This window comes from Dermochelys coriacea, chromosome 5 (assembly GCF_009764565.3).
Source record: "Dermochelys coriacea isolate rDerCor1 chromosome 5, rDerCor1.pri.v4, whole genome shotgun sequence".
In the NCBI taxonomy this organism is placed as follows: domain Eukaryota; kingdom Metazoa; phylum Chordata; order Testudines; family Dermochelyidae; genus Dermochelys; species Dermochelys coriacea.
The window spans coordinates 127,819,667-127,838,489 of NC_050072.1; the positions used below are offsets into that span (position 1 = coordinate 127,819,667).

General features: G+C 39.0%; 1 protein-coding gene across 1 annotated transcript in view; it reads left to right on the plus strand.

The window, feature by feature from the left end:
- Window positions 1–18,823, plus strand: part of RNF38 (ring finger protein 38) — a 196,147-nt gene that overhangs the window by 92,587 nt on the left and 84,737 nt on the right. The window contains exon 2 of the mRNA XM_038402385.2: window positions 4,822–4,892. Within this exon, the coding sequence (XP_038258313.1) occupies window positions 4,822–4,892 (71 nt within the window). The remainder of the gene's footprint in view (window positions 1–4,821; window positions 4,893–18,823) is intronic.

Here is an 18,823-nt window from a genome sequence, read left to right on the forward strand (position 1 = left end):
TCAAGTCCACTCAGTCCTCCTTGTTGGTCAGCCAATCACTCAGACAAACAAGCTTGGTTACAATTTGCAGGAGATAATGTTGCCTGCTTCTTGTTTACAGTGTCACCTGAAAGTGAGAACAGGCATTCATGAGGCACTATTGTAGCTGGCATTGCAAGATATTTGTGCCAGATGCGCTAAAGATTCATATGTCCTTTCATGCTTCAGCCACCATTCCCGGGGACATGCTTCCATGTTGATGGTGGGTTGTGCTTGATAATGATCCAAAGCAGTGCGGACTGATGCATGTTCATTTTCATCATCTGAGTCAGATGCCACCAGCAGACGTTTGATTTTCTTTTTTGGTGGTTCAGGTTCTATAGTTTCCACATCAGAGTGTTGCTCTTTTAAGACTTCTAAAAGCATGTTCCACACGTCATCCCTCTCAGATTTTAGACAGTACTTCAGATTCTTAAACCTTGGGTTGAGTGCCGTGGCTATTTTTAGAAATCTCATCTTCTTTGCGTTTTGTCAAATCTGCTGTGAAAGTGTTCTTAAAATGAACATGTGCTGGGTCATCATCCGAGACTCCTATAACATGAAATATATGCAGAATGCAGGTAAAACAGTGCAAGAGCCATACAGTTCTTTCCCCAAGGAGTACAGTCACAAATTTAATTGACTCATTATTTTTTTTTAATGAGTATCAGCAGCATGGAAGCATGTCCTCTGGAATGGTGGCTGAAGAATGAAGGGGCATACGAATGTTTAGCATATCTGACACGTAAATACCTTGCAACGCCGGCTAGAAAAGTGCCATGTGAATGCTTGTTTTCACTTTCAGGTGACATTGTAAATAAGAAGCAGGCAGCAGTATTTCCCGTCAGTGTAAACAAACTTGTTTGTCTTGGCTATTGGCAGAATAAGAAATAGGACTTAGTGGACTTGTAGGCTCTAAAGTTTTACACTGCTTTGTTTTTGAGTGCAGTTATGTCACCAGAAAATATTCTGGTTTCAGAGTAGCAGCTGTGTTGGTCTGTATTCGCAAAAAGAAAAGGAGTACTTGTGGCACCTTAGAGACTAACAAATTTATTTGAGCATAAGCTTTCGTGAGCTACAGCTCACTTCATCGGATGCATTTCGATGAAGTGAGCTGTAGCTCACGAAAGCTTATGCTCAAATAAATTTGTTAGTCTCTAAGGTGCCACAAGTATTCCTTTTCTTTTTTAGAAAATATTCTGCATTTGTAAGTTTCACTTCCATGTTAGAGAGAGAGCACTTCAGTACTTGTATGAGGTAAATTGAAAAATATTATTTCTTTGGTTTATCATTTTTACAGTATATATATTTGTAATAAAAAAATATTAAGTGAGCACTGTGCACTTTTGTATTCTGTGTTGTAATAGAAATCAATATTGAAAATGTAGAAAAACATCCAAAAATATTTAATAAATTTCATTTAGTATTCTATTGTTATAAGTTGTCTTGGCTTCACCACAATTCACCACAATTAATTTTTTTTAATCATGATTAATTTTTTTGAGTTAATCGCGTGACTTGACTGCAATTAGTTGGCAGCCCTACTTGAGTATAAAAATGAAGCTAAGTAAATTGCCTTCTAGACTTAAGAACTGAGTACAGACCTGGAGCTTGCCTGTTTTACAGCACCTTTAAAAAAGATATTTGTGTACATAATGCATTAAAAGTAGTTCTGCTGCTGTTCTACTGAGTGTATTTAAAGTTTACTGTATAGCTTTTGATATACAATGTTAAGAAATATGTCAAGTTTAAAAGAACATAAAAACACAAATGTGGAAAAGAGAAATTATAAGCATATGACATTTTTGGACAAATATTTAACAATACTTTTCAGAACATGGGCTTTTCAGAACATAAGGTGAGATTGGCATGCTAGCAGAATTTTCTTGTGGATGTAGTTTGGTTTCTTGCAAGAATGTTAGGTTTGGTTTGGTTTTGTGGTGGTATAAGAACACTTGTTAGAAGAAAAAAGTGTTTTAGGTGGTGAGGAAACATACTTTGAAGTTTGTCTAGATTAATTGAATTCAGCCAGCATGTGCAACTTTAATCTTCTGGACAGCAAAACTGGAAATTTTATGAAACTTGGAAATCCCCAGGCCAGCATTTAAATGCAGCCATGACATGAACTGTTTCCCAGTAGGTGTGATAAAGTCGGATAGTCTGAAAGTGGTGTGATTCAAGCCTAAAACGATGCAAATTGGCTGTGTTCCATCAATGAACAACATCCAGAGGCCAACTATTGGATAGGGCTCAACTGTTTTCACCCACTGTTAGGGTAGTGGCTATATGATACCACACTGTGTTTTCCATACTCTTTGCTAGATCATAAGAAAAGAAGAATATGTAAAAACAGTAGAAAAGGAAACCTAAAAACCCCCAAGTTATTAAAATTCCTGTGGCATAATAGCAGTAGCAATTGCTGTGGAAATACAGACCATTATATATTCTGGGTGCACAGCAGCATAAGCTACAAGAACATACTCTGCTTGGTTTAAGAATGTGGGAGAGGGGACTAACTCTTCTTCAGTCTGCTTTTTCCTCTTCATGGAAATTTCTTGTTTTTTCTTAATGCAATGTGAAAACTCTCTTGAATGCAATTAAATATTGTAAATGCTTAAGCAAGAGCAAGTAAAATAGTTACAGTAATGAAGAATGAAACACAAAAATAAAAGATGGTTATTCTGAAAAAGTTGTGATAATGGGAGAGATGTTTAGAGAGGTCTTGCAGTAGTAGTCACTTCTTGCTAACTTCCTGTATTTGTTAAGCAGGCTTACAAGCTTTCAGAGGGTTCGTCTTATGGCTGGAGCAGTGTGTGGACTTCAAAGCTCTATTAAACACTATGGTTGTGAAATGGTTTATAGCTTGGAGTAGTCTTTCAAAGTGGGAATCTGTGCGCTGTCCTTCAAAACTACAGCAGGAAAAGAGGGAGGAGAGGGGCTGAAAGAAGTTCTGGTCTGAAGTTCTGCCCAGGAAGCAGAAAGACAGTAGTTTACAGATGAGATTTTTCCATATTTTAATAACGTTTCTTGTTCCATGTTGGGAAAAGCAATTTTTGTCCATTGCTATATGACATGCAGGCTCAGTACATGTATTCATTTGCATGTTAGTTGATAACTGTTTCAGGCCTCTAATAATTCTGATTACGAGCTTGGGTTTTTGCCTACTTTGTTTCTAACATGACTCCGCAGTTCTTCAGATTGCAACTGGTAAAAAGTAAAAACCCAATCATCTGTGCCATCCCAATGTAGCTGAGAGTCCCAGTTTTCCAATGGTATAAACCCTGTGTATCTCAACACCAGCAGTTCCTGAAAACTGCTGCTAAAATCATGTTGGAATTGAAGATGACAGGAGGAAAAGTCGAGGCAGAAATCCGAATGGGATTATAAAGGCTGATGTGTCATGACCTATATGAGAAATAAAACACTTGCCTGGACCAGAACAAATTATTTTGGGACTAGTAAACTTTGCCAAACTTTTATCCTAGGTCAGTGATCAAAAAGAAAATATTCTGGCACTGTAATATGGTATGTTCTGATAGAATAAAATCCTTTTACCTTAAATAAATAAATATCTGGTAAGGCATACTAGAATGATGTCACTCTAGGGATGGTAATAGAAGAGAATGGAAGGGAAAGGTTTGCTAAGCAGGTAAATGACAGCCTTCATTTGTATTTGAAAAATGAATATGTGCTTGTGGGCTCGTGAGTTAGAGCAATTTTTAAAATAAAATTGGGTTTGCATGTTAGTCACTGTGTTGCACATTTTAATTTGGCTTTGTTAAACTCCAAAAAATTGAAAGGGAACATCAGCAGAGTCTCTTCTCTCAATTTGCTACGCCAGATTGCTTTAGTGGGGATATTACTGTGCCTTTTTCAGGGAGGAAACAAATGTATGAAATAAATAAGACTTTACAAAACGTAGCTTGCACTGTAAAAGGATTTAAGATTTTAAGAATTTAAGATTGCGCACATAAATGCGTATTAGGGTGAACTCCAGTAACTGCCATCCTTCTTATAAACAAGTCTTGTGGTCTTGCACAAGTTTAAGTCCTTGCCAGGGTTGATCTGCACCATAACCTGCCACATACAAGAATATGGGTAGGAAAGACTTGCACAAAGCTCTTGGGGGGGGGGGGGGTGGATTCCAACCTGAACAAGAATCAGAGTAGCAGCCGTGTTAGTCTGTATCTGTAAAAAGAAAAGGAGTACTTGTGGCACCTTAGAGACTAATGCTCTAATAAATTTGTTAGTCTCTAAAGTGCCACAAGTACTCCTTTTCTTTTTACTGAACAAGAATGTTACCAACAAAATGATGATTCTTTCTGCCTCTTGGTCCTAGATATTCTGTTGTTTGTCTTAGCAGAAGGAAGTATTCTATTTCTTCCCCAAAGGGTTAACTACCCATTGTGTTAATAACTGGGTAACCTAGTAGAGGGGGGACGCTACTGTAACACAGTGTGTGTAGCTGTTCTTGACTTATGTTTGTTGTGTGTATTTTGCTGCTTTATGGCATATGTTTGTTTTGGATTAATGAACAAGTACTAATTTTGTTCTGTTTAAATGTTTAAAAAAATCTTGGAGAAGATATTTCTGGTACATAGTGAAAAATGTCTCTGCTGCTTATCCCATCATCAGAATTAAATACAAGAGCTGACATAGATGTTTGGCAACTAAATCTCTCTGCTGTGTGAAAAAATTCTGGCTCCTACACTTGTCTGTATTTATTTTTAGTATTCCTAGGGATTGGGTTTCCAATTCTAATTATTTTTTTTTCCTGTCCCCCCCTCCCCTTTTCTCCTGTAGGTAGTAATGGTGCTTCCTTCCAATGCCAGTCAATCCATCAAGACCACATTTGTAATGATGACAGTGATAAGGTGAGATCTGTGTAAATTTCTCCTTTAGGGAAGGTGCATGTCATTCTTTTGCAGATTGCATTGCTTTTATAGACTAATGGTTGTTTTCCAGAGCCAAAAGCTAACTTTATATGAAATACATGTTACAATCTGAAATATCTCTGGTCTTTTAAGAAAAATGTATATTTAACTCAATATGATCTTTTAGTTGATTAAGGAGACACTAGTCTTGTAATCTATTTTTTTTTCTGCTTCCATTCCCCCATTGTTCTCAATTTTTCTGGTTTACCACACTGACACCCACAGGTAATAATGGGTGGTGATTCCCCTATTGGCTTTGTTATATACAGCAGTAATGTCCTATTACTTGTCATTTTGTGACTTGTGAAGTTTGAGCTAGCTTAACATGCTGAGAAGAATATTCCATGTGTGCTGTAGGTTTTCTCAACCTATCTCGTGTTTTAGAGATAGGAATTTATTTTTTCACACTGCAGCTTCAAAATATCAATCTCTACCTGGCAGCGTGCAAGTGTTTTCCTAACCTTTTGGCAAGAGATTGTGTTCATGCACTAGCTTTAAGTTAATAAAGATGTTCACTGATATTTTTTGTTAGAAATGTTCTGTGAGGGGTTGGATTAGTTATATAAATGATACAAATACAAAAAGAAAAATTTCAGATTGGATCATTCTCAAGTCAGATGGGGGAGCGGGGGGGTTCCTTAAAAATTTTAATGTCCCTTTCAAAGTAAATGAACGATGGGCCACTACATAGTGCATGTAAATGGTACTTTGTCATACTTGTAAATACTGTATATAAGCTCCTGTCTGGATAGGAGTTGGATGGGAGATGTACACTAAATTCAGAATTTAATTAAATACAAAATTTGGTAGGAACATCCCAACTCTAGACAGGCCTGTTTGCTCAGCTGCACAGTTTAAAGGATATCGGTTAATGTGGTGCTATTATGTACAAATGTAGACTCATAGTCTTCCTAGCAAGGGAATTTGCATACAAAGTCCTGTCTGTCTTGCTAGTTGCATGTCCCTCAGTGTGATCTGAGTACTTGGGCCAATCTTTAGAGGTGTGGTACAGGTAAGCCTCTTCAGAATTATGCAAATATTGGACAAAAGTGCTCAGCAGAATATGCCAGGATTTTCTAAAGATTCCGTTTGGTTCTGCAGTCCTGCATTAAAGTCAAGTTAGCATGGTTATTTTCCCTGACTTCTTTTTCAAAGTTTGTGAGCTCCCTTTAAAACTAAAAAAGAGACATTTTAGTTTAACAGCTTTACATTCTGTTGATATCTTGTCTCCTCCCCTTTGTTATAGATGGTTCTATCCTTCATGCTGCTGCTGGTCTATCTGTTCTCAATGGGAGTAGGAGAAGGAAGTATATAGAGCGTTCCAGCTTAGCCTTCTGCAGCTGGTACATTTATTTGTTCTCTATGGAATCTTTAATGTCCTCTTTTTGGACCAAGTTCACCAGTTGCACAGCCTGAGAGGAACTCGCAGGGCTGGAGGGCATTTATAATGATGGAATGACAAAAGTGGTACATAGAGGATTCATAGGAGGAGAGGGAAAGGGGGACTACTGGAGTTGGAGATGTCTTTCAGTGTCTGATATGCAGCCAATACTCACCAGTGGGTCTACTAGTGCTGTTTCTGTGGGCAAACAACATAACAGTGGTTGTTTTTAAATCTAATCAATCCTCTCATCTCCTTTAGTCTCATAGCTCACTCTTACTTCTGGTGAATCTTGGCACCAGGAGGGTCTATGGATGGGGAACAGACAGTGGTAATAAAGGTTTCAGAGTAGCAGCCGTGTTAGTCTGTATTCGCAAAAAGAAAAGGAGTACTTGTGGCACCTTAGAGACTAACAAATTTATTTGAGCATAAGCTTTTGTGAGCTACAGCTCACTTCATCGGATGCATTTCGATGAAGTGAGCTGTAGCTCACAAAAGCTTATGCTCAAATAAATTTGTTAGTCTCTAAGGTGCCACAAGTACTCCTTTTCTTTTAGTGGTAATAAAGTTCCCTTCCTGTGTACCAATGTCTAGTGGCTAAGGTACAGAACGCTTTCTTTACATTGCTTCCTCCCTTCTGCTGCTGAAAGTGAGTCCCCCAGGAGTGACCGCCTCATGGGAGATAACCTAATCTGTAACAAGGAAATGGAGACCAAACTGAAGGATGAAAACACACAGAGTAGTTAAAAATGTTCGACAGTTGTTTTAAATGCAGTTAGGTGTTTTGCTTTGAAGGTGCTTCGCAGCTGTTTAAATTGCAGCCGGGAAAGATAGCCTGTTAGACTCAGAAAGGTTCATGACCATTTCCAAGTCACAGGATGTGAGGCACCTCCACAGCATTCAGGGAGAACATAAAAATGTCCTGGCTCTGTTTGTCGGGCTGGGTTAGATGGGGAGGCTGGGGGGGGGAAAGAAAGTGGGAAACCATCCCTCCTCTGTGTATTGCTCCTATGCAAGATTAGACCTCATACTTGTAAAAGTTGAGTGGAGTAGATCTGTTCCAAAGAGCATGATGAAGTGTGCTATTTTGGAAGCACCGAGGAGAAATGTTTTCCTCCAAATGACAGTCTTATGGAGTGGGGTCTTTGATTGTTCCTCCAATTTCTAAGCGCTCTCATGGAACCATCTGCCTTGCACTTTGTGTTAGAAACTGGTAATCATGTAGTAAAATGGCTGCTTGTTCAGGAAAATTGTGAACATCCCTGACAATGCACATCTGTGCCAATGCATACTGCATCCACCTTTTTATTTTTATAGGGAGGATGAAGAGAAAGCACTGGTTCTCAGTTAATGGCATTGAGGAGTATGTGTTAAATTTACATCTTTCCTTTGTTATAATCATTCATAGAATTTTTTTATGAACATATGTGGTGCTTTTTTTTTTTAAAGTTGGTTACATTATTACTTTTTCCTTTTTTTTAAATACATCCTCTAGCACAAATGCATGAAGTGACAACTCGGATTTTTGGTTTGGGGGGATTTTTTTTAATGTGTTAGATTCTGATCCAGAGCTGATGTGAATCAGTTTGAAAATAAGAGGTCTGATTGCACCATCATTCGGTGGGGGTAACTCCAGTTAACAGTGATGGGAATATCTCTTGAATGCAGGATCTATCCTTAATTTACAAGCAGAAATACTACTCATAGTAGACTGGATACAAAAAGTAGTTTTTTATTTTTTTAAAATAATATATAAAAAAGAATCCCCCAGGATAGCCGTCCACATCTTCAACTTCTGCTAACTAATGCACAGAAGTCTCAGTAAAGTCCTACACTGCTCAGTCTTGTATGTGATCACATCACCAGTCAGTGCACTATATGAGAAACTTAGGGTATAGCAACTGACTGCCAGTTTTGTATGTGCATTTTGCAGTAGCTTCTCCACAAATCCTGGTATACATTTCTTGGAAAGCAGGTGATATAGGAAATGTTCTGTGCAACATACACTAAATGAATGTTGCAAATTTAATGAAAACTATTCCCAGGCTTCCAACCCAATTATTTGATTTTTGTTGACTTGGCTACATAGGAATCTTGAATACATGTTCAATCAGATCAGCAGGAAACCAAAGACTAGAATTTTTCAAGTGTGGCCTCACTGTATTAAAAAATGAATAATTGGCTAGAGCGTTATTGGTAATATTAAGAATCTGTTTAACTTTACAGGTTCAAAAAGAAGCATTTTTGCCACTTCCGATAAAATCTTTACTTCAATCTGTGATATACTATAATTTCCTTTTTATATGCAGTTTTAAAATGACTATTATGGAGACAAGTCTTAAAATAATTGCTGTTTTGGGGGTGGTTGGGGGAGTTGAAGTGTAATGTATAAATCAAAGGCCCATTTTTTCATGTTAGTAATGTCTTTGATTCTTAGAATGACTAGTCATTCATATTTAAACCATTAATGTGCTGTTCATTTAAGAATGATTGGTGTGATTTTGGACTAAGACTGGAAGTGTTGTTACTAAAGAAACAGAATTTTGTAGTCTAAGCTGTTCAATCAGTTCATGTGGGGGAAAATATTTCAAAAAGGACCCTTTATTACTGGAAACGTTGCTGGTTTTGTTTTAAAACCAAACAATGATTTCCCCTTGAACACAAGAAAAATGTTCTTCACAGTGCATTTTCAACCATATTCAAAGCTATTTGGTTTTTTTTCTTCTTGCCCTTTATTCAAAAGGATGCACCCCAAGGTAAGATGAAGTGTGTGGTCTCCCTACTTACAGACAGCTTGTGTTAATGAAAGAACAGGACCAACCTGACTTGAGGTTACCTGTTTTTTCCTTGTGTTTGCAAGGGTTTGTGCTTTACAGCATGAAGCGAATCGTAAAATGCAGCTTGTCATGATCATCCTGTGTTTACTTAGACAATGTAGCACCCAGTCTTCAGAAATCCACTGCGGCCTGGCAAGTTGAGAGAGGTTTAATTTTTGTAATGATATGGAAATATTTAGGTATTGGGCAATGATTGATTATTTATTACATATATGTTTAATTTTTTACTATTCTTATTTGTAAACAAATCATCCTCCAAACCTACAACTTGTAATGCACAAACTCTACTTGTGGGAAATCTCCTAAGAGAACTGACCCTTTTATCAATCCCCCACTCCCTACCCAAATAAAAACAAATAGACTAACCAGGAATAGTGGGGAAAAAAATAAAACTGTGAGAGTAATCTTATGCAGGGGTTCTTGCAATAAAATTTTGGTGGCCTCAGAGTGCGGCCACCAACTTTTGCTAGTGGCCGCTCTGACAGTTTTTCTAAAATAGTTAGTTTAACCTTAGGAAAAACAAATAAATATGCACATATACATCTCCAAATCATTGTAACTTATTTATGTAGGGTTGGGGTTTTTTTGCAGACTCAATAATAAAAACAATGTACAGTTGTTGCTATTCTTTACTGGACCTAAACAGAATAGAAACACAATTTGCATGTTCTTGTCTTTTTTTCTTATTGTTTCTTTTGCTTTTTTGGTTGCCTTTTTTTTTTTATTGAAGATTTGCTAGCTACTAAGTCTGCTGTGAAAAGTGATATTAACAAACACACAAATGTCACTTTTCACAGCAGACTTACTCAGCCCTGGCAATTATGGGGACAAATTGAGCCCTGGATGGGGAGGTGGGTATGGAGGCAGCGGGAGCCAAGGGTAATGGGAGGGGTGGTGAGCTTGGGGAATAGAGCCCAAAGCCCTGTGGCTGGAGCCTGCCACCCCAGGCTGAAGCCCGACCCCACTGCCCCTTGAAAGGTGGGGAACTCACTGGCTGCCTGCTCCTCCAGCTTTTGTCTCCAGAGGGGCCACTGCTTTGCCCTCCCACCAGTAACCACCCAGAAGGTTGTGGCCCCAAGAAAAGCCCCTGGTGGCCGCATTTGAGACATGCTGACCTAGTGGGTCTGCCTGCATTACAGTCTGCAGAACCAGGCCCTAAATAAGGGACAGATCACATGCATGCATATGAAAATCCCATTGGAGAAATCTGGAAAGCAGCCTTCAGCATTTTCCCTATATTATTTATTGGTTGGAGGAAAAGAAGTGTTTGGATAAGTTTGCTTTCCGACAGAGACACACCCTCTTTCCACCCCGCCTTCCCCTGGAGAATCCATAAAAGGCAGAGCATGCACACTCCTGGAGAATCCAGAAAAGGTAGGGCATGTTAACTCTGAAGTCCAGGGAGGGCAATTTAAATATTAGCATTTACTATTTCATGCTATTGGCAGTGTAAGTTGTACCTGTGTTTGGTCGCAAGATCCACGAGACAAGGCGGGTGAGGTAATTTATTTTATTGGTTGAGCTTCTATTGGTGGAAGAAACAGGCTTTCAAGCTTACACAGCATTCCATCACCCACCTTGTGTGTGTGTGTGTGTGTGTGTCTCTCTCTCTCTCTCTCTCTCTCTCTCTCTCTCTCTCTCTCTTTCCTATTCATTGTGTAAGAAACGTCCAACCACTTTGGGATTGTCAGTAGTGTAGCTCTGCTCCCTCCTCAAATCTGACCCTAATTGAGAGTATTTAAATGCTAATGTTAGGTAAGAGCTATTCATATTTTTCTTTTTTTAAGAAACAAAGATCTGAATAACAATGCTGCTGGAAAACATTACTACAATATTAAGTCCCAGAAAAATGTGTAGATGGACAGTATAAAATTTAAGATGTCATAAGTAGTAATTCATCTGTTTTGAACATATGCCATAGTTTCAATTCTTTTTTCCAGTTAAATGTTTACATTAATGTATTACTGTTTTGATGTAAAATACATACCATGAAAAATGCAGAAAGTGCTACAGTCAGGTTAGCAGTGGAACCTTAACTTTTGCCTTTCCTTACATATGTGGCTTTGACTATCCAATTTTAATGTTGTATTAATGTAGTTTTGTGCATGTGTTAAGCTAATATTTCTTAGTGCTTTATCTTGTATAGTTTTAAGTATCCTCCGGAGTGGTGCTTATGAAACTTTTATGGAAACCTTTCCTATAGTTATATACATCTTACTATTGGAAAGGAATATCCTTGTGTCCGGTTAGTCACACTAAATTTTCCCTTCCTTGAGAACTGAATGAAATCCTGCTTTATACCCTCTCATACCACCTAATTAATTTTTCTCCCTACTTGGTGCCTACATCCTTCAAATATCTAAGATCTTATGTCTCCCAAATGATACCTAATCTTTCAATCCATTTTCGAGTGAGTTCTCCAGACCTTAAATAACTGTTGTTGCTCTTCCCTGCACTTGCTTCAGTTTACCTATCTTGTGGTACTGAGATGCCCAGAAGAGAGAGTTTTCTGGGGGCCATATCTTCCTCGTTGTGCATTTTAAAAAAGTGTGGAAATGGAGATTTCACCAGAAAAAGCTCTAAAGCGTCTAATCAAGAATATCCTCCATATTCTACCTTGGTGGAGCAAGACCAGGGGTTAAGCTAACAGAGCTGTGCATCGCTCAGGCTTTAAAAAGCAGTTCAGGAATCCATTTCAGAATCCTAATTTATTAATGGACCTACTTACTTATCTGTAAAATAGGAATAATTACACTTACTCACTTTCTGTGAGGTGCACTGTGATCTACTGATGAAAAGCAATATATAAATTCTAAGTATTATTTTTATTCTCTGTCTAGTATTCCCCTTCCCCCAAATTATCATTATAAAAGCTCTTCCTGTTCTACTTAACTCATCCTCTTATTTTTTGCTCCTCTTATCTTTTTCCTGCAAGTCTTAATTGACTCTATATTATTGTTGGGTTTCCTTTTCCCTTTTCCATTTCCTATGCAGGTCTGGCAGATAGTACTCTGCTCTTCATTTATTGATTTGACCCTCTTGCATGCTGTAGTGAACTATTGACTACTGTTGTCATTTTAATTTTGGATATCCTCCAGGGTTTTTTGTTTTTACGGGTTGCACGCAGATGTAAAAGCTGAGGAGTTTTAATGTTCACCTCTTATCTGTGACCTGGGTTGGTTGTTGTATCAGTTGCTGGATGCTAGCTTTGAATCCTCAACAGATGGGAACATAATGGTCTTCAATAGGTGCTTGCTGCCTGGCAGTGTTTGCCTGAGAATCCTTCTCTGTTACCAGGTGACGATCCTGCTAGAAAATATTTGTTTCATTGACCCACTGTTAAAAGTGCTCCTGACCCTGTCTGAATATAAGGGAGATGGGAGTCACTCAAGAGAAAGAGAAGACCTAGGTTGTGAGCTGAGAGGAACCTTGAGAGGAGCCAAGAATAGAGAAAAGGCTTGGATTGTATTTTGCGTTGTTTCATTTTGAGTTCCTTTTTTAATAAAACCAACCCCTAGGAGGATGATATGCATTTTGAGGAAGAGTTAAGGTTGAGTGAAACTTTAACAGAATTTCCTGACTTTTGGGTGATTGAAATAGCATTCTGTGTGTCTGTGTCTGTGTATCCAAAAGTCAGGAAATTCTGTTAGTTTCACCCAACCGTAATTCTCTCTACATTTATTCCTCATAAAAGACATGGAAGGAGTTAGTTGTTGTGCCAGACTCTCTGGAAGATGGAGATACGCAGCGTTGCATAGATATAGCTTTTGAGGGTGATTTTTAGTTTAGTTGCTGAAGCTCATTTCAGTTTACATATAATATAAAGAGTTTTTTACTGAAAGAAAGTGGGGAAATAACTGACAATGCTGTTTGAGCCCCAGTTCTATGGGCCCAGTCCTGTGGATTTTGAGCACTCCAGATCAGTGGATGCATGTAGTATGCAGGACTTTTCTTTAAAAAAAATTTTTTTAAATGGATTTGAGGAAGAACAGACCAAGAATGATATAGAAAAACCTCTATCACAGACCTAAGAGTGGCTATACTTCAACAAAAAAGCTTCAAAAACAGACTCCAACGAGAGACTGCTGAATTGGAATTAATTTGCAAACTGGATACAATTAACTTAGGCTTGAATAGAGACTGGGAATGGATGAGTCATTACACAAAGTAAAACTATTTCCCCCATGGTATTTCTCCCTCCCACCCCCCCCCCCACCCCCACTGTTCCTCTGATATTCTTGTTAACTGCTGGAATTAGCCTACCTTGCTTGTCACCATGAAAGGTTTTCCTCCTTCCCCCCCCTGCTGCTGGTGATGGCTTATCTTAAGTGATCACTCTCCTTACAGTGTGTATGATAAACCCATTGTTTCATGTTCTCTGTGTGTATGTATGTATATAAATCTCTCCTCTGCTTTTTCCACCAAATGCATCCGATGAAGTGAGCTGTAGCTCACGAAAGCTTATGCTCTAATAAATTTGTTAGTCTCTAAGGTGCCACGGGTACTCCTTTTCTTTTTATAGAAAAACCTGTAAAATGGTTTAGCTCCTACTAACTACCAGGATATTTTCCCCTCTATCACATCTATACTGATTTTTCTTGGAACTGCATACGCAAGAACGTGGCAATTGAAGAGTAACATTTACCGATGTGAAAAGAAACCTTGAGGGAAGAAAAAACATTTCAGTGTCTTAAAAGAAATGATGGAAGACTGGGAAAATGAGATTGTCTATAACAGTAGCTTCTGGCACCTTATGTCTTCACTTGACTTATTAAGTGTTCTGACATTTCAGTATAGTGTAGAGCTGAACTATTACTGTCCCATAAAATGACTTGGGTCTGTAAATGAAAAGGCTGTTTTGTACATCTTTCTAAATTAAATGACTTACCTGTGTCAGAGGCAGGTTTCATTGCCTTGTGCTTTGAAAGATGAAGAATTTTTTTAAAATACTGTTTAGTAATGTTCCCTGGGAGTGGGAGGATTAGGAAATATTGTATATAGCTAGTGAAAATTACAGGGTTTTTTTTACATTAGACTGAAGCACATTCAACGTTTGCTATGTATTCTGTGTGAGAGGCAGGACATGTATGTCTTAATTTAGTGATAGATATAAACATCTTCGTATTGTTGTACAATGCTTTCCTGAATGGGAGCATAGCGAAAGCGATCTGTTAAGTCAATGTTTCCCAGACTTTTCAAAGCTAAGTCATCTTTCAAGAAAGCATAACCATTCTCATCCCTCACATCTTAATTTATACATCATCTGCATCCTCCCATTTAGTCCTTCAGGCCCCACAGTTTAGGGAACGTTGACTTAAATGCTCCCATGCATATGAAGAAGTGGATTTTTTACCCACGAAAGCTTATGCCCAAATAAATCTGTTAGTCTTTAAGGTGCCACCGGACTCCTTGTTGTTTTTGTGGATACAGACTAACACGGCTACTCCTCTGATACTTAAATGCTCCCAGTTCTCATAGCTGATTGCTGCTGTGTTCTTCATACAGTGGCTTGATCTGGTAGTGACCATGCTGTGAATCAAAATTATGTGATGCCAGTGGACTGGAGGGGATGTCCCAACAAACCATCATGTGAAATACTGGACTGTGAGAAAGGGGAACAAGAAAATGTGCTGCTGTGGAAACTTGGAAGTGTAGACTGACTTAGTTTCATTTCACTCTCCATTCAGTCAGCACAGTGAGATGTTGCGCTTTTGATACAATCAGGTGCCTATTCATTCAGTTCAAAACCCCACTAGTTGAGTCAATAGAAGTTACCTCTTTATAAGACAATGCTAGTTATCTTATGTAGCTCCCATTCTTTCTTCAGGCAGCATTTTGAGATTTAATTAAATCAAGGCTTTAATTTTGTTGTTTTAGGAATGGTCTCTGGTATTTTATTCTCTCATCCCCAAAAAGTCCCACAGATACATGGGGAGGAGAAACAAGAATTTTAATGTTTACACCTTAGATCCCTCTTTTCCCTCACTTGCCCCCTTTTCCCCCTAGGTCAGGGACGGTCGGTCGGGGAGGAGGCCAATATGCAAGGTTATTGTGGTTTGTAAATGTCAGAGTACTATAGAAGTTCAAAAAATGATAAACCCCAATAAACACAGTAAGTTGGGAGAGGTGGGGAAGACCATTAAATTGTCACAACTGTACTTGGAGGGAATAAGCAGTTTCTCTGCAATGTCAGGTCAGCGCTTTGCCTTTCCTGGTGTCCACTGCATAGTACAACCCTCTTTCTTCTTGTCTAGCATAGGTACCACTGGTTCCCATTGAGACTGGCAGATGGTTGTAGATGCTCATTAGCAGCTGCCAGGAGAGGCAGGTCTTGCAGAGAGCTCCCTGCAAGGTTCTCCATCTCCAGTCACCAGAAAGGAGTTGAGGGAGAAGACTGCCTGGCCAGCTGCCAGGCTGCTATAGGGTGTTGGGAATGCAGAGGAGTGAAGTATGAAGTCCAGCAGCATTCAGCTGGGGAGAGTGATTGCAAAGGCAGGCTTAAAAAAAAGCACAATCACTGTGGCAGCAGGCTGGTTTCAAAGCCCTAGTGTTGATCGTCAGTGGCTGCGATCAGCACTAGTTACTTTGCACTACCCCAATACTCAAGAGAGGAGTCTCTAACCAGAGGTCACCATCTGGCATCTTGTCAGTGACTTGGGAAAATGGCACAGAGCAAGCAGTGATACTCTCTTGATGCACAGTGGTCAGCCTTTATTTGGCTGACATGAAGAATAGACTTTAGGAAGGCTTCAAAGAGTAACGATCTCAAACATTTTGTTGGTTTCTTTCCAAAATGACCCTTCCTTAGATCAACTGGGGGGACATGTATGTCAGCCATTTTTTCACAGCTACCTCTTCTGTCAGTGTAAGAATAGAGGTAAATAATTTGAATGGCTCTGCCTAATAGAACAGTGGAATGGGAGAATCTGTAAATCAGACAGGAGCAAGAAAATAGCTTTTTGCTGTGAGATTATTTTTAACTACCCCCAGAAAATGGCCAGAGAAAAGGAATCCATCCAATACATTTGCTCTCTCTCCCACACAGTTACTTTCTGTGCTTGTTAATTTTTAAAAATGATATGGGTACCAGTTAGAGAAATCTGGAGTCAGACCTTCACTGAGACTACTTGAAAAGAACCCTTTCCACTGCACCACAGATGTTGGGAATTATAATGGCTTTGGCTATCAGTGCCTTAACCAAATATTGTAATACTATAATCCTTCAAATTTACACAGTAGATTGTCATTACTTCAGAGATTTCCCCCCATAATACAGTGGAAGTGAATGAACATGTATTTTGAATATACATGTGGACTTTTGCTCTTAACTGAAGTTTTTTCCCACCAAAATCATTCCTAGTTCTTAGATTCTCCATCACTGACAATTATTAAATCCAAGATTGTTTGTTTGTTTTTCTAAAAGATCTGCTCTAGAAATTTTTTGGGGGAAGTTCTCTGGCCTGTGCTATACAGGCAGTTAGACCAAATGTTCACAATGGTCCCTTTTGGATTTAGAATCTGAGAGTAGCTAGACTGGTGCATTGCTCAAGTCTAGTGAAGTAACTGTTACTGTACAGACACAAATGAGTTTTTAGGATTCTTTACTGTGGTGGGTTTGCAACTCGGTAATAGAAATCCTTCTGTTGACTTCAGTGGATGTTAGATCATGACCTCAATTTTCTGAACAGAGCAGGTCTACTTTTCTGAGATATAAAAAAAAATGAGGAGTCCGGTGGCACCTTAAAGACTAACAGATTTATTTGGGCATAAGCTTTTGTGGGTAAAAAACCACTTCTTCAGATGCAACAGGTATGTCTGAGGTAAGTCAATCTCATGCAGAGCAAGAGATCTGGGTAACTAATGGTCTTGTATTATTAATCATTGCTGAAATTAGGTTGCTAGAACAAGGGAGGTCACACTTATTGGGCCTGATTCAACACAACAAATATCCATTTTCGACAGCATCCAGGCTATTTTTTTCATTTTTGGAGAAATGGGGAGGAACTGATCTTCTGTAACATATGGATGTTGGACATTAAGCAGAAAATGTCTTATTCAGCATAAAACAGAAGAGATAAAAAGATGCGATACCCAGGAAAAAGCTTTAATATGCTGAATCTTTTGGCTCCCAAATACAGGTGGAGGATATTGGATCCACTTCTAGAAAACTTTTAGGAAAAAAAAAATCTGGCTTGATTTAAATGTCTAATATGTGTGAAGGGTATCATGATTGTATTCCTCTGTTACATTTGCACATTTTCTACCTTATGGAAAGCCAGAGTAATATAGTCTCTTTCCTGAGGTCAGACAGCTTTTTTTGGATATATTATTTCCTCTCTGTGATTGACAATAGGTTTTGGTCAAAGCACCAAAATGTTAAGTGGTTGTCCAACTTTCAAAAAAGACACACCAACCTTCCTCCCCATTCTTTACTTTAGTCACACTGAATGGGGGGAGGGGAGAGTATGTTAAGTGTTGTATTGCCTATTTCTGGCTAACCCTGGGTTTTGCTAGGAAGACCAGTTGGTTACCCATGAATACATTCTGTCCCTACTGTCATTGTCTTCTGTGAATCATGACTGCCCACACCACAGTTATCTTCTGCACCTGCATATGCTATTGTGCCCGTACAGTGCACTGAAGCAGCTTGTAAAAGAGAAAATGTTCTCTGTTTACTGTTCTTGATGGGTAGAAATTACATCTAGTAGACTTTCCTTCATAGTCATGCAGATTTAAGACTTTTTCCTTTTTTTGAAAAAGGAATCTGAAATCAGCTCAACCCCAAGGTCTCATTCTTTTGTCTCTTGAAAGAGAGTTGCTACTTTTGTGCCTTGTATGAGAGATTCCTAATAAACTCTGGATTTTAATTTTTTGAATCAAGTTGAATATAGGAAGTTGACATTCCTTTCTGTAAAAGTGCAGTAACCCAAGAGTAACTTTTTTTCAGTGCAGATTTAATTTTTTTTTTTTTTTTTTTTTTTTGGAGGAAGCCTGGTATACACTTTTCTGTACCAGTTGTCCATCTGCATTGAATGCCATAATTGGACAAAACCATGGTTTCTTTAACTTTTTTTAAAATAACATTTAAAAGGGTATGCTAAGTTCTATGTTTGTTTCTCAATGCTGACTGCGTTTTTCATTTAAATGACAGTGCCACTAGGCATTTAGGGCTACGGCTAGGGGTCTGAGAGTCAAGCAGCGTATTTTAAAAAGTTGTGTGTTGTCTGAGAAGTAAAAGATGTTCCCAGCCACTGACAAGTCCTTACAGGCTCAGTCCGAGGGAAGCGGTTGCTGTAGTTGATACAGGCCTGGCTCAGGCAATGATCCTCTTACAAGGGGCAGAGACGCTGGCTCAGCCTGGGGGGAGGGGGGGTGCACAGGGCTGGGTGAATCTATGGGGCCTGTGCTGGTGTTTCTGGCAGTGGTGCAGCTGCTCCTGGAGAGGGGAGAGGTCTGTGTGTAGGAATGTCAGAGAGGGTGTGAAAAGAAAAGGAGGACTTGTGGCACCTTAGAGACTAACAAATTTATTAGAGCATAAGCTTTCGTGAGCTATGACTTGGGCCACTCCTGGGGCTTGAGGGTGGAGAGACCTGGAAGTGTGACCCCAGGCCCAGGTCCTGGCCCCAGCCCCCTATGGGGGGTGGGAGGAGCCT